The sequence below is a fragment of the Heteronotia binoei genome, chromosome 17 (assembly GCF_032191835.1).
Source record: "Heteronotia binoei isolate CCM8104 ecotype False Entrance Well chromosome 17, APGP_CSIRO_Hbin_v1, whole genome shotgun sequence".
NCBI lineage: Eukaryota > Metazoa > Chordata > Lepidosauria > Squamata > Gekkonidae > Heteronotia > Heteronotia binoei.
Genome location: NC_083239.1, coordinates 25,452,296 through 25,468,747, shown reverse-complemented (window position 1 = coordinate 25,468,747; position 16,452 = coordinate 25,452,296). Strand labels below are relative to the sequence as shown.

The window sequence follows — 16,452 nt, the reverse complement described above, 5'->3', positions numbered from 1 at the left end:
AACAATGCAGAAATTAGACAGTGGATAATACATATCACAACCGAGAATACATACCATATATAGCAGTATAGTCCACAGTCTCTTTCCCTTTATTAAAGCATCTTCCTGAACCATTCTATTAGACAGGCATAATACATTTGTAAAGATGCCTTCCTAAATAATTCAGTTTTGCACCAGAGACTGGGGAGCCTTTTTGCTCTTCCCAGCTAGGCCATTCGATAAGATGGGGGGCACAACAGAGAATATTCCTGGATGGGCTAATTGTTAACCTTGCCTGCTTGCAGGGTAGAACCTGCCGACAGCCTTGATCAGATGAACCAAATTGTTGTGGCAGAGCATGGGGGGGAAAGGTGATCCTGCAGATAAGTGGGTCCAAGGCCATAAAGGACTTCATATGTGGTAGCCAACAAGAACACAAGAAGAGCTCTGCTAGATCAGACCAGTGGTCCATCGGGTCCAGCATCCTGTGTCACACAGTAGAATCTGGGTGGCTAAGTGGTGTGGAGGCTGAGGCCTTCCCCAATGTTGCCTCCTGGCTCTGGAATTCGCACACTTAGTGCCTCTGAATGGGGAGGTTCCCCTCAGTCACCAGGGCTAGTAGCCATTGATAGACTTATCCTCCATTAAGAGAGACTAACAGTGTAATCCTAAAGAAAGTTACACCAATCTAAGACCATTCATTTCAATAGGTTTAGACAGGAGTAACTCTCCTTAGAAAACTGTAACTCCCTTTGAAAGCTGATGATTCCTGTGGCCATCACTGCATCTTCTGGTAGTGAATTCCACATTGTAATCACTCTCTGTGTAAGGTAGTATTTCCTTTTGTCTGCCCTGAACCTACTGCCCATCAGCTTCATTGGATGCCCTCGAGTTCTAGTATTTTGGGAGAGGGAGAAAAATAAGTTGAATTGAATCCAGTAACAGATGGGTAGCCAGTGGAGTGACTGAAGAATGGTGCTAATGCACACACTCCATCTAGCTCCTAATAATTTCCAAGCTGTGGCATACTGTTACCGGCTGGAGACACCAAGTTGACTTTGAGGGGTGCATTACAGTAGTTTATTCTTAGTGTCACTGTGGTATGGATCTGGATAGCCAGATCAGCTGAGTCAAGGTAGAAGGCTGTATTCCAGGCAGATTGAAACTGGAAAACAGAGCTTTCTGCAGCTGCATTAACTTGCTTGAATTGTTGGATCCAGTATAACTCCCAAACTCTTGTCAGGGAGGGTCAGCTGAATCCCATTGATGGTGGGAAGCACATTGTCCTTCAAGATCTCCACCTTCCCCTCCAGCATTACCCATTTCTTGTCAGGATTTAGTTTTGGTTTGTTCACTCTCAGCCATTTAACTACAGCAGAGGGGCAGCAAATCAGGCCTTCTACCCAGGAGATTTGGATGAGGACATAAAGAGTTGGGTGTCATCAACATACTGGTGAAAGCCAACCCTCAAACTACAAATTACATAGAGGTTGACTGGACTGGGGGATAGGGCAGTGCACTGTGGAACTTCCTAGGACAGCCGCCATATTGGTGACAGCTGGTTTCTGATGAGTCTAGTCCAAGGGTGGCCAAATTTACTTAATGTAAAATCCATGTAGGATAAATGTCAGATGTTCAAGGGAAGGAAGGAAGGAAAAAAATAGACGGAGGAGAGAGGGGGGTAGAAAGAAAGCAACTTTAACTTTAAATCCATTCTCCCAAGTCAGCCAACAGGGTGATGGGGGTTTCAGGAGCCACACAATGTACGTGTAAGAGACACATGTGGCTCCTGAGCCACAGTTTGGCCACCCCTGATCTGGTCTGTGAGGAATGACTTGAACCGGTCCAGGGCACATTCAGTATATCTACTTTTGTCTCTAAACACCTCAACAAGATGTCATAGTCCACTGTATCAAGGGCTGCAGATAAGTCCAGTAGGAGCAACAAAGATGCACGGACCTTGTCAGTGTCTTCATTCAGATGGAGAACACTAAAGCCACCAGGCCCACTCCTGTCCCCATAGCCTGGTCTAAAACCAGCCCCAAAAGGGTCCAGAGCAGATAGGTTGTAGAAGACCAGGAAATGGTTAGGCAGTGCACCCAGAAAGGGTAGATGAGAGACAGGCAATAATTGCCACATTGTATTTTTGACGGGGATGCTTTTTCAGGAGCAGCATTACCCCTCGTGGCTCTGCTTAGCTCTGTTCCTCAAGTGGCACATGCCTGGTGTTTCTGGAAAGCAGACAAAGCCCTTGCCTGATAGGGGTAATGATTTGCAGGTTGTTTCCACCTCAAAACAAACCATTATGGGAAGCATATGTAAGCTGGGAGCCTCCCATTACAGTACAGACCTCATTGCCAGAGACGGAAGCAGTGGCACTTGTGGTTGATGGTCATTGTGAATGTGGCTGTCTCTGAGTCACAGAGTGAGCACCACTGGAATAGACAATGCTGTCCTCAATAGAGCAAGGGTCTGTCTCCGCTGATAGATCTGTTCAGATTTGTTGCTTCTCCACTTCGGGCAAGCTCTGACTAATAAGGAAGCAGGAACAGAATTGTGGTGCCTTATTGTGTCACCTTCTGTCATAGACTTTCCCCCTACCAACTGGGAAACCACTGCAGAGAGAGATGGATATTTAAGCATCAGGAGTCTGAGTTCGGTGGCCTGGATTTTGCCGGGGGAGAGAAAATCAGGCTGTTTCTTTCCTTAAATACCCTCTTTTCCTAAGCCAGTAACTTTATGCTAAAGAACAGTGGATGTCACAGATCTTCTTGCACAAGCAGTCAAATAAACATTGCTCGATGGTTTGCCAAGTATGCAGACTTCTGTAGAAAATCTGAGAGAATGTCTGTCATAAAGCCAGTTAATGCAGGAATCTGACCAAAGCCAATGGAAGGACTGTGGCTTGGTGGAAAAGCCTCTGCTTGGCCTGCAGAAGGTCCCAGGTTCGCTCCCTGTCGTCTTCAACTAAAAGTATCAGATAGGAGGTAATGTGAAAGACCCTACCTGAGACCCTGGAGAGCCAATGCTAGTCTGAGTAGCATTGCCATATTGCCTGCTGACACCTTTCCTGGTGCCCACCAAGTGTTTTTTAGAAAGTGGGTGTGACCAGGTGTGGCTTTTGCCATTGGAGATTCGATTGGCAGTGCAGATTTGTAAAAACGTTGCTTTAGCAGCAGCTGCCAGCATAGCACAAGGATCTTCCCTTTGCCACTGAAGGTAAATGACAGCAACCATTTTGTAGCTGGCTCTGCCTCCCACTGAAGGCATTTTTGTGCCAGCTGTTTTGTGGCTGTGCCCACCACACTGTGTCAGAATTCTAAAGGTGCCCACACGCTCCAAAAGGTTGGGGACCCCTGGAGTAGACAACACTGACCTTGATGCATCCCAGTATATTCAGTATAAGCAGGACTTTTCTTGTAGCAGGAACTGCTTTGCATATTAGGCCACCAATCCTCCAAGAGCTTACAGTAGGTCCTGTAAGAAGAGCCCTGTAAGCTCCAGGGGGATTGGCTACATCAGGGGGGTGTAGCCCAATATGCAAAGCAGTTCCTGCTACAAAAAAAGCCGTATAGGACTTTTGAGATTGGACAAGCTCAGGCTAGCCAGGTCAGGGCACCTGAAAGCAGCCAAGAAAATGAAACTTTTCTCTTATTCTCTGACACTAAAAACATTTGCATTTCTGCAGAGTCTCTTAACTCGATAGCTGCTAGTCCTCAAATATATGAAAGTTGAGGAACGGGCCAGCACAGAACAAACAGCTCCCTTCTAGGGCCAGATGGTTTCTCCTTGTCAAGAAACTGCCACTTAGGAATGAATGGCAAACTGCAGAGACAGGGAACAGCGTCACCCACTGACTTCGTATTTGAACGAGGTTGAACATACCTCGCTAAAGTATGGAATTAATCAATTAGCTTGAGCGACAATGTCAAGCAAGTCCTAGAAGTTAATGTTAGGTCTTTTTGAAAAAACCAGTTATGTAACCTTTCTTGGGAATTCTAATAATAAAGTAGTGATCCTGAACTTCATACAGAGAACAACCTTCCAGAGCTCACTGCTGACTTCTTTTGTACTTCTTATTTTGCAAAAAAAATCAAAAGTTCTTTTTGTTACTGCCAAGTACCTGAAAGATGAACACACAGGGATACATGAAATTGCTTTCTACTGAGTCAGAACCGTGATCTATCAAGGTCAGTATTGTCTACTCTGTCTGGCAGCTGCTCTCCAAGGTCTCAGGCAGAGATCTTTCCCATCCCCTACTACCTGATCCTCAGTGCTGGGATTTGAACCAGAGACCTTCTGCATGCGGATTAGACCCTCTGCCATCAAGCTGTAGACCTACTGCGGATGGAATCACCTTTACATTTTGTAGTATGAAGCGGAGGAGACCCAACTGCTCTAATCCTGAACTCATGATGCTGTTTCAGATCACTGAGCATCTAACTCAGCTTGAGAGCCAGTTTGGTGTAGTGGTTAAGTGTGTGGACTCTTATCTGGGAGAACCGGGTTTGATTCCCCACTCTACTTGCACCTGGTGAAATGGCTTTGGGTCAACCATAGCTCTGGCAGAGATTGTCCTTGAAAGGGCAGCTGCTGCAAGAACTCTCTCAGCCCCACCCACCTCACAGGTGTCTGTTGTGGGGGGTGGGGAAGTAAAGGAGATTGTGACTGCTCTGAGATTCAGAGTACAGGGTGGGATATAAATCCAATATAATCTTCATCATCATCTTTGCTTTCATCCATGTGGCAAAATGCCTCTCTCCCCCCACACACAGCAAACACATGGGGTCCTGTGGGCAATCAAAATCAAGCTAAGGAAACCCCCAGTAAATAGTACATTGCAGTCTTCACTAATACCATGTAATAGTATATAATAATATCAGACAGACACTTCACTAACTATCAAAATATCAAATACATAGTAAACTATGAACTTTCAATAGTACAATTAGAAATTACACACAACAAAAATATACAAAACGTACTCCCAACTCCATATTACCATAAGTCAAAACTGCTCTCCAAAATTCTGTTAAAATTCTCCAGGTAGCTACATGGAAAAGTCTCTGATGGTGCTACTCATGGAGATAAAAATATCCACTCAGCTGACTGAATCTATGCACAAGGTGTGGCCTTTTGAGGCCTGATGAGGAAGACATAGGATGGTCATTGAAAAATAACTTGAGACCTAAGTGCTCCACTTTTTAAGGATTTTTATTTATTTATTTTCAATATATTTCTATTCCGCCCATTTCCCGTACGGCTCAGGGCGGAGTACAACATATGATAAAACAATAAAATACAATAAAAACATTTTATAAAAAGACAACTCAACAGCACTCAGAAAATTTACCATAATCACATATTGCCCAGCCTGGCTGTTTCACATTATCTTATCCCATAGAGATGGCAGATATTATTCCTTTTTATAGCACTGGTTTCGCCTCTATGTTTAAAATGATACGTTAAGAGGATATTGCTCTGTGAGAGAAACTCAACTGTGGATCAAGATTCCGAAACCACACCTTGTGCATAGATTCAGTCAGCTGAATGGATATTTTTATCTCTATGAGTAGCACTATCAGAGACTTTTCCATGTAGCTACCTGGAGAATTTGTAACAGAATTTTGGAGAGCAGTTTTGACTTATGGTAATATGGACTTAGGAGTATGTTTTGTATATTTTTGTTGTGTGTAATTTCTAATTGTACTATTGAAAGTTCATAGTTTACTGTGTATTTTGATACTGTTAACGAAGTGTCTGTTTGATATTATTATATACTATTACATGGTAAAATATAAGTTAAGACTGTAATGTACTATTTACTGGGGGTTTCCTTAGCTTTCCTCCCCTCATGGCAGCAATAATTGAAAATAATGGGAATAATGGGAACAACCCTGTTCCCACACCACTTGCTCCCCCATAGCACAAAGCACAGGTGTGATTGCAATCTTGCTAGGGTATCTCCCCCCCCCCCCAATAACCTCACCTTTACCCTCACCTTCCCTCTTGAGCAACACTGTGATGCTTCAGCACAGTTGGGCAAAGAGGGGATAGCTCTTTGTAGGGTTAAAAGGGAGGGGGATTAGCTTGGCACCCCCTCCCCATAGTAGTTGTTTCTGCATGGGTTTTTTTTGCCAGCATGGAAAGCAAGAATTCCCTCTACTAATGAGAAACGCAAGATGAAGTTAATTCATGGTATAGTATTCCCCATGACTGTGAATGGGTGTGAAAGTTGCACAAGGAAGAAAGCTCAGGAAGAAAGTTGATGCATTTGAAACATCGTATTTGTGGAGAGTTTTGCCCATAACTGCCAAAAAGACAAGTACCGGTAGTTTCTACATCAAATCAGGCTTGAATGCTCCCTAGAAATTAAAATGACTTAACTGAGGCTGTCGTATTTTGGATAACGGATAACAATGGATGGATGGACTCAGTCAAGCAAGCCAGGGGCCTTGCTTTGCCAGACCTCAGCAAGGCTGTGAACAGTGAGATGTTTGGGAAGTAATTAAGTCATAGGAGCCGCCGTAAATTGGAAGCAATTTGATGGCATTTCACACACACAAACAATGGGTAACGTCCAGATGACTTTGTGTCCATTCCAAGCATGACTTAACGCCATTCCTGGTTCCTTTCCCCTTGAAGCCAGATTAAAAGTAAATTGTTCTAATCCAGTTCAGACTAGATTAATGCGGTTCCACTGCAGAGTGAATGGAGGGGGGTGTGCTGGTGTGGACTAGCCCCTTCTTTGGATGTTCAGCCTGAAGTGAGGCTCCAGAATCCTGCCGGGCAGAAGGAGCATTTAACATTCCTAGACACTTGTATCAGCTTGGGAGGCCCTTGACGGGCTGATTCCTGAAGCTTTCCAGACCTATTTTCTGTGCATTTAATCAAGGAATTATGAAGGAGATAGACTTGTCAACGCTGACAGCCATTTCCATCAATTTTGGGGGGCGGGTGGGGGGGTGGGGAGGGAGAACCACCGGGAAGATTTCATGAGCTGGCGAGGATTTCTTCACTTGGGCCAGTCACAGACAGGGGTGTCACTAGGATGTAATGAAGGACATATTTCTATGTTTATTCATTTGTCTGTTTGTATGTTTTCTTACGGATTTGTGCATCGCCCAGAGCCCTGCAGTAGCAGGGATTGAGCGATTCATAAATAGAATAAATAATAGAAATAATAATGAAAGGAGAGGAGAAGAGACTGATATGAGCTTTGGGTCTCCGCTGGGAAGAAAAAAAGTAATAGTGCAAACGAAATAAATCATTGTTATTTGCCTTGAGTAAGTGATGCAGGAGCATGGAGATCTATTTACTGCATATAATATTCCTTACGGGAACCAGTGCAGCAGACATCATTATTCTCCTTTCCTCCATTTCACCCAATGAGTTAAGTTAGGCTGAGAGTGTGTCACCAGCCCACAGTCACTCAGCAAGCTTCCATGGTGCAGTGGGGACTCGAACCCAGGTTGCCCAGTCCCAGTCTGACACTTTAACCCCTACCCTACACTGGATCTCCTAAATCTCTTAAATAAATGCAGAATCAGACAATGTATCAGGGTTTGTTTTTGTGTACTCTTTCTCTCTGCAGAGTCTAGAACACAGTTCCTTCCCTTTTGGTGGAGATACCGGGGATTGAACCTTCTGCATGCAGAGCAGGTGCTTTACTCCAGAATCAGAACTGCCCCAATTGACTTAAAAGGTCAGGTTCCTGTGCAGAAAGGCTAAAAGGATACTTAAAATCCAGAATAGTAAAGAGTCCAATAGCACCTTTAAGTAACGCATTTTACTGTAGCATAAGCTTTCAAGAAACACAACTCTCTTTGTCAACAACAAACGAACTCCTCTGTATCTTAAAATTTAATCCAGTGCACAAAGGATCTGCCAGAAGCTTCCCCCTTGAGTTGGACCTAAGTGGGCCACAGAATGCGATCAGAAACAACTGCATTTCCTGTTGGGCACTTACTTTTCTGGAAAGACAGTAAGAGTCCCCCTCCCTCATTGCAGGGGATAATAGCTGCATGCAGAAGCTTTGGTGGGTTGAATGCAACGTTGAGTCATTGCTCATACTGAAAAATAGAGACCAGGGAGGATCCATGCCACCTTGCAGGGAAAACGCCAGCCCTAGAATTAAAGGCTTATCTTTGGAACAGGGAGTCATGATGGCTCATAACTTCCAAGCAGTTGTTGCTATGGCGAGTGATCCAGTGGTACATTCTCCCGGGCTAGCATCATTGAAATGAATATGATCTGCACAAATGCACCAATGGAAGCACCATTCCAGGGCTTTTAAATGGGCCTTTGCAGGAGAAATTCTTGCTGCCTTGTCCGTAGTTTGGCAGAAAGTTCTCCTGTGTAAACCCCATTGACTTCTGATTGAACGAGAACTGTGCAAGAGCACCAACTCACAAGCGGCTCCTGTTCATTTAAATACAAAACCAGTTGAACTGAGTGGACCTGGGAAAGAGCATTAATGGCAGCATGCACTAGAACTTCCTGCCAGTTTCTGCCCAGGGTTGGATTTATGGACCCCCTGCCCAAAATACAGCTTACTTCACTCCAGTACTGATTAGAATGTCAGACCTGGATCTGGGAGGCTGAAGTTCAAATCCTCAATCTGGGACTGGTTTTGTGGAAGACAATTTTTCCACTGACCAGTGTGGGGTGGGGTTGGTGCTGAGATTTTTGCAATCCCAGGGTGCACCTCCGCCCATGCAACATTCCTGCCCCCATGGGGGTCTTCAAATGGGAGGGGAGACTGGGGCTGTTTCTGCCTCCCTCTCCCATTTAAAGATCCCCACTGATCAGTTGAGGTCTACAAATGAGGGGTAGGCTAAGGTCATAGCAGCGCTGCCCCTTCTGCCAACCCGGGACCTGGGCGGATGAAAGAGGTGGTGTGGTCTCTCCTTCAAGGGGAGGCAGCCTTGGAGCAAGGACCTCTTTAGTCCAAGGCTGCTCTGCCTCGCTCCATGGCCTGGTTGCTAGCAGGCCATGGCCCGGTGGTTGGGGACCCCTGATGTAGGTGATTGAATCTGAGACCTTCTACAAGTGAGGATCTGTGTGAAATCTTCATGCTTCCAGAGAGCAATCTCCCTGTCACTTACCCCCCCCACACACACACACACAGAGTTGAAAGTTTTGCAGAAGCACCAATGAGATTTTTGCAAAAAAAAAAAATAATAAGCCAGCATGGCTGAGGCCACCTACCTAGCCAGCAGGAGTCTGGACCACTATAATACCAGTTTATATGGGAGGTCACATCTCAGACTGCAATTAAAACCAAGTTCTTCTCAGCAGAGGTCTGGGGGGACAGAAGCAATTGTGGGCTGCAAGGCAAGGAGAAAAAACAAGCTTGAATAGACCAAAGCGGGGAGAGCTTAAAACGCCCAGCGTTTTTTTGCTCGGTGGCACCTGGAAGAGACAAAGGCCGGCTCCGGGGGTGGCACCATTCTGAGGCACGACGGCAACGTACCTTACAAAAGGATTAGCGGAGCTTTTCCGAGACTTCTTTGAAATGTCATCTATCCCCCCCCCCCATCCTTCCCTTCCACCCTCCCTCCTGGAAATTATCATAGTTTAGCAGTCTGGCTCAGACCCACACTTTTCATAAGCGAGCTTTTACAGTTCATTTTTTCCCCCCGGGAGACTAATAATACCTTTTAAAATGTTGAAAATGGAAAGGGAGGAGTTTCAAAACGTCTCGGCCAGTGTTCTTTTGCATGCGGCTCTGAGAGTTGAGAGCAGTCCCGGTTGCACACACACGCATGCACACCCCTGCTCTGAGTAGTTGATGCTTCCCTTTCCAGCAAGCATTTAGCATCCTTGCAATGTTTCTCTGCTCCCAGGTAATCAAGACTTTGGCGGGTGTGATCTGCACAGTTCAAACAATAGCTCTGCAGCCATGAGGGCTAGGAACATACTGGCATATTACTTTGTTTTTAATGTAGCAAGCTTTTTTTGTTTGTTTGTTCCTAAACATCTGTCTGGCCATCCTGTTGGGGAAATGAGTGATGCAGGAACCTTTTCATGCACTCCCGTTTCCATTGTCTTCATTTTGGGGAGGGAGAGAAGCTGGTTTCCCAGTTGCATCCAGAAAGAGAGACGGTGGTTCTAAAAAGCGTCTTATTTATTTAACTTCAATCCCAAATGTAAATTCCTTAAAACATATAACAATCATATGTCATTACTCAAAATTCATTACTTAAACATTGTGCACAGTTAGGGCTTTTTTTGAGCAGGAACACACAGGAACGCAGTTTCGGCTGGCTTGGGGTGTGGCTTAATATGCAAATGAATTCCTGTTGGGCTTTTTCTACCAAAAAAGCCCTGCACACAGTAATTGTACAAAGGATATCCTTGGATGCTCTCGAGACCCAGAGAAAATGGGTTGTTGGCAAGAACAAGGAACAATAATATATTCACACATGATGCTTACAGATGGGCATTGAAAGTCGCCCTGGGGACAGCAGGCAGGTGGATCTAAAGAGCGCATCTACACATGCACATCTGCCTGCTGTCCCCATCCTGGCTCCGAGCCACCCCTGACTTACCAAGAGCCAGCTCGAAAACGCACCACTTTGAAAGTGGTGCCTTTTTGCTGGAGCGCCTGAGGTGCCTCCCCAGCCACCTGTGAATGTGGTGTGTGAGCGCTTCAGTCACTCCCTGATCACCCGTGGCCCGTCCCTCTTCTGCAGGCCGTTGGGACACTCCCGGGTGCTCCTTTTCTGGCTGGCTCATTTTCAGGTCGGCTTGATGCTGCCCTGAGTCAGCCATCTGTTAGCGGCCATTGAGTACCTTTTCCCATCCATAGGCACCAATGTAACTGCCAATCAGCTCTGTGATGGACATCTCATATACAGTGACATATACAACAGAACTCAGGCTTTCTATCTGTCTCTTGGAGTCGGAAGGGTCTGGGCAAGCTGGGTTAAGCTAGTTGATTTGGAGAGTCAAGGTTAACTAAGACAGTCTCAGGAAGCTAGGCTCTGAGACTCTTATCTATTTAGAATGTGATAGTATATAAATGTTCCAAACGGTAGAGTCATGTGAGAAAAAGAAGGTCACATCACCCAAAGTGTTCTAAAAAGCCTCCTGGGAAGCAGAGCCAAAGTTTCCACTACAGAGTCTAATTAATATAGAAATTGAAATAGCATAGGTTAGCATAGGCAGACAATTGAGACTCGATCCAGCCCTGATTCTGCAACACATCCTTCTACGAAAACTCCAGTCTGATCATTCTAAAATCCTTGTGTTTGTGAATGGGGCATACACGCAAAGAGAAGTCACCTTTCCCACCAAGGCACAATGGAAGGGCAACTTGTTATAATAAAATTCAAAAGATTTTTATGTAGTTTTCAGCCCTCACCCTTCTTCCAAACAGTTCAGGGTCAGCAAAGATGAGACCGTCTCTCCTGGCGTGATCTTCCCCATCTTCTCCAGTATTCATCTTGCCGTTTATTGAAGGTTCCTGGTCCACGAAGTGTCCACCATGTTTCAACAAGGACCCTCTCAGTAGTGGCCCCTGTCCTGTGGAACTAGCTGCCTGAAGAGGTGTGTGCCTTGGGGGACCTCCCTAGGTTCTACAGGGCATGTGCTCTTTTTTGGCAGCCATTGGTCTATCAGGCACGATCTACCAGGCGTTGATCTACCAGCCGTGATCTACCAGGCAGCTGGTATGCTTCAGATGTGTCTTCATCATCCACACATCCTACCCTGCTTGAGAATGGGTAGATGTTAATTGGAGTAGATTTTTAATTGTTTTATATTTTTAAAGCTTATTTATTATATCTTTTGTGTATTGTTTTAATTGGGTGTGTTTTTATATGCATTCTCCCCGAGCTCCATTGGGTGGAGAAGGGAGGAAGATATAAATTTGGTAAATAAATTCTCCCTTCCACATTGCATCAAAGCTTTCTTGGCTTTGGGAAAAAGCTCAAGAATGTAGGCAGAGAAGGCAGGCTATAGAGAGGCTTCCTGTCTTCAGAGACAAGTTGCTTCCAGCTCTTGGTGACCCTAATAATTAGTGTCCTCAAAAACGTCCTCTCGTTAGTGGATGTTCTCAGGTCTTGCAAACTGAGGGCTGAATCTCCCTTTATTGAGTCAATCCATCTCATGTCATGTCTTCCACTTTTCCTGCTTCTTTCAACTTTTTCTAGCGTTATTGTCTTTTCCAGGAAGTTTTGTCTTCATGTGGCCAAAGCCTCAGTCACAGCTGGCTTATGATGTCCCAGTAGGGTTTTCAAGGAAAAAAGCCTACAGAGATGATTTGCCATTGTCACGTGTCGTGACTCATGGTATTCCTTGGTGGTTCTCCATCCAAACTATTGATCAGGGATGACCCTGCTTAGCTTCTGAGATCTAACAGGATAGTGCTAACCTGGTCAGGACACTGCTAGCCATAAGCATGGCCCTTTTATTAGGCAGAGAAAATGTCCTGCCAACTGCAGAACTCAGGGGTTTTCCATCAAAACTCCATGTTCTGAGATTAAAGATTACCTCACTTTATTCTGTAATCGATGGGGGCCACTCAGAGATTTCTAGATTACACCTGTCCTGAGTAAATACCTGCTGCCTGTTGAATCCCGCATGATTTTTTTTACTGGCAGACTCCAATCTGGAAGTAACACATTCTGTTGCCAGACACGTAGCACTTGTGGTTTTCTCTAAATCGTTACAGAGATGGGTTTTAATTTGTCATGTGGTATTTTAATGTTTACTGTTTTGTGTTCTGTATTTATTTTTGACTTTGCCGAAGACCGTTATTCAGAGGAACATAAGGAAAGGAAAGGAAAGGAAAGGAAAGGAAAGGAAAGGAAAGGAAAGGAAAGGAAAGGACAGGACAGATGAGGGAAGGGAAAGGGAGAGACGTGGCAAATCATTGCTTTTGTAAAATGTTTACAATCTGATTCTGGGCATTTTTTTAACATTTTAGGAGGGGGAATAACTTTTTCTCTCAGCATTTGAGAGTATCAACTATAGTACAAATTATAGTCACGACAGAAAGCTACTCATGCACTCTCTTTTCATAAGGGGGTGAGAAGGCATAGAGAACAGGTCTGCCAACAAGTATTAGCCCAAAGGGCATAATGTCCTGAGGCAGCATGCTACTGAATGCCTGTTGCAGTGGTCTAGGGATGGCTGTCTGTTTGGTGGACTTCCCAGAGATTGAGCACTGTGAGAAATAGGATGCTGGGTTTGTTGGTCCTTTGGTCTGATTCAGCAGGACTTCTATATAGGCTGGTGGATTGAGTTAGGAAGCCTGCAGCCATTTTGCTGTTAGAGGTTTCAAGTAGGGTGTAATGGCCTCTCTTCTTCCTCTGCAATTGCATGAAGGGGGGTGGAGGAGGGAAGAACAATGGTGCAAGCTAATTTAGGTCACAGTTATCTAAATCAGAGGTCCCCACTATGGTGCTAAGGGGTTCCATGGTGCTCATGACTCCTGTTTTTAGGAAGTGTCTGAAGGGAAGTGGGACTTCTGCCCAGCAAGATTCTGATTGGCCACTGGAGATCTGATTGGCTGTGCAGATTCTTAAAAACATTGTTTGGGCAGCAGCTGCAACAGCAGCACAAGAATCTTCACTGTCTGCCCAAAGGTAAGCTGTGGCAGCCATTTTGAGGCTGACTCTGCCTCCTGTGGCAGCCATTTTGAGACTTTACTCACCACACTGTCTCAGAATTCCAAAGGTGCCCACAGGCTCAAAAGGTTGGGGACCCCGATCTAAAGAAATAAATTTAATCATCTCCTTCTCTTGTCTTTCACTACTAATTCTTTCTCTTCTCTTACCAACTGTTAAAAGATGGCCTGTGGATGACCTAAAGTCAGTGGGAGGCGGTGAAGCAGCAGGAGCCATGAAGAACAATAACTCTACAGGGAAGAAGCCGGGGAAACCTTCCCGATGGCACCGGCGCAGGTTCAGGCGCAAAGTTCCCTCTGAGGTGACCGTGAAAGGTCAGCTGCGGATGCGCTCCCCATCAGGGGCCTTCGTGATGGTGGGCATCTCAGTGGTCCTGGTGGGCATGACCATAGCTGTGATTGGCTACTGGCCTCACCGCAGCCCCCATGGGACACGGTCTGGAAGCAGGCTGGGCAACTCCAGCACCACAGACGATCTCAAGAAGGAAGTGAAAGTTTCTCCTCATCCCCGCCTCTTCCCGTACAGTGAGAAGCTAAAGCTTATTGGACCTGTGATCATGGGCATTGGTCTCTTCATCTTCATCTGTGCCAACACCATGCTGTATGAGAACAGGGATATGGAGACCCGCCTGTTGATGCAGAGGGAACTCTATTCTATGACCCTGGGTTTCCCTCAGGATGCTAGCCAAGTCAGCAGTTACTTCCAGCGGAGGCTAACGCCATCCACCTTTGAGGCCGATACAAGATGTGTAGAAGGCTGCTATGAAGTGGACCTCTCCTCAGGCGACTTCCGGTCTTGTCCAAGCCCTGTGAAGAAATGGGCTAATGCTTACAGAGCCAGTAGGCTTCAGACAACAGCTCAGTTCCTTCACCATGTCTCGCCTTCTGCTTCCCTGGTCAGCGTCCACTCAGATTCTGGTAACTCTGCGCGAGGAAAACCCAGCTGGAACCCCAGCCTATCCTTTCCTCATGGAGGAGAGTCTGTCATCTCCTCAGCCGTCAATGCCCTGTCGCTGCCTCTCATTAAGCTCAACAACTGTCTTCTCGAAAACCAGGGTGTCCCTCCGGTCCAGGACTCGGAAGGCTGTTGCGTTCAGTTGCCAGAGGAGAAAGAGGAAGTGCTGAGGCTCTCATGGACTGTCTTGCCTGGGGGTGGCAGCAGCATCTCATCCAGTAGAGACGACCTCCATGGCAGCCATGTCACGATAGATATGGATGGTGGGTCTCCCTCTGCTGCCTCGTTCGAAAAACTTTTGCATGCTGAATGTGCAAAGAGGGGGTTCAGCTCAGACACTCAGATCCCTGTGTCGGGTCACTCCAGATCCTTCGATCTCGGCCAGCCAGGGGTGCAGTTGGTGGCTCCGGCTAAAGAAAGGAAGCACAGGAGCTGGCCAAGGCTTGATCGGATTGGCTTGGTCAACTGTGCGAAACTGGGAAGCAAAGGCGAGTCCTCTGATCGACTTTTGGAGGCAGCCAGGGATCTTGCTGTGGGGGGGAGCGGACAGAATTTTCAGTAGGTTGTAATGGAAGCAGGAGCTGGGGTCTGATTCTGCTGCAGGGGATTATGGGTGTTTCTCCTACCTGGGTCATGTCAGGTATTGCCAAGAGTGGATGTGTGTGTGAGTGTGTACAATATACATATATTTTGGAATTAGCAGTGATGACTGTTGAGCCAGCTCGCAATGCTGAAAAATGGACCAGCCAAGGAGAAACTTGAACAATTGATTTTTTCCCCCCTCAAGGGCCTGTTTCCTTCTTGCCTTATCAGAGTCCACTTCAACCTTTTGTCCTTTCTCTGCCTGTGAAAATCTGTGATACAGAAACAGAAATACAGATCCTAGCTTTTTGAGCGGGGACTGTGGGCTGGGAACTGCTTATTCTCTGTGAAGCCCCTCTGCAGCCTCTTTGAACCAACACTCTTGATAGGACTGTGCGTGGCTGAGTGATCCTGGAGACTGAGGATTGAGCACCTTAATAAGGACCTAGTGCTTCCTAAGTCACGAAGAATGGATTTTTGAAAAATCATGAGATTATATATTTTGTAAATGGATTCTTTCTAAGCTTTTACAGTCAGTGCTCGTGGGCTTTTCCCCCTTCACATTGAGGAGCAATATTTTTAAAAGAGGCTTTTGTGTTTGGTTATGTGTGGGGTGGGTGGGGGGGGGTGGGGTTTGTACATGTATTCTTGCCAATCTGTTAATTGGGGTTCTGAGAAAGCTGACCGTTTCTAGGTGTAATACTGCAAATTGGCGAGTCTTCCATTATGGGACTTTTAGAGAACCACGAGGTATGTACAGCCAAATGGGGATATTAAATGATAGCCTCTCTGCTGCCAAGGTTTTGAGTCACTTAGCCAAATGCGTGGAATTTCCTTTCAATCCAAACTCAGCAGCAGATAATTGTCCCTTTCCTATGAGGAAAAAGCAAACATTTTGGAGATTTTGGGTTCATGGCAGGGAGAGAAGGGGGGACACGATAAAGGTTTATAAAATTATGCGTGATGTGGAGAAACACAGAAACATAGGGAAGGGATTCTAAGGATCATCTAGTCCAATCCCTTACACAATGCAGGAAGTTCACATTTGCCCCTCCCACCACTTCCACAGTGACCCCTTTTCTATGCCCAGAAAGTGGATAAAGATTCCCCCCCCCCCCCCGTTTTGTGATATTAGAACTTTGGGACAGTAGGGTATATGCTCGGCATATGCCAAGCTGAATAAATACCAAAAAAACCCTTATCAGTATTTTCAGGTATTTATTCAGCATAATCAGATTTGAGAATCTGACTGGCTACCGAAATACCCACACTAGAAGGCATTTAGAGTTTAAATGCCTTC

The 16,452-nt window shown here is 45.7% G+C and overlaps 1 protein-coding gene across 1 annotated transcript; it reads left to right on the top strand.

Moving 5' to 3' along the window:
• The first annotated feature begins 13,780 nt into the window (after positions 1-13,780).
• TMEM200B (transmembrane protein 200B) lies at positions 13,781-15,172 on the top strand. Its single transcript, XM_060258373.1, has one exon. It carries the CDS (start codon positions 13,831-13,833, stop codon positions 15,130-15,132), a length of 1,302 nt encoding a protein of 433 aa, XP_060114356.1. The 5' UTR covers positions 13,781-13,830; the 3' UTR covers positions 15,133-15,172.
• The last annotated feature ends 1,280 nt before the right edge of the window (positions 15,173-16,452 follow it).

Coding starts and splice junctions, on each gene's coding strand:
- TMEM200B (XM_060258373.1), top strand. CDS start 13,831: ATGAAGAACAATAACTCTACAGGGAAGAAGCCGGGGAAACCTTCCCGA.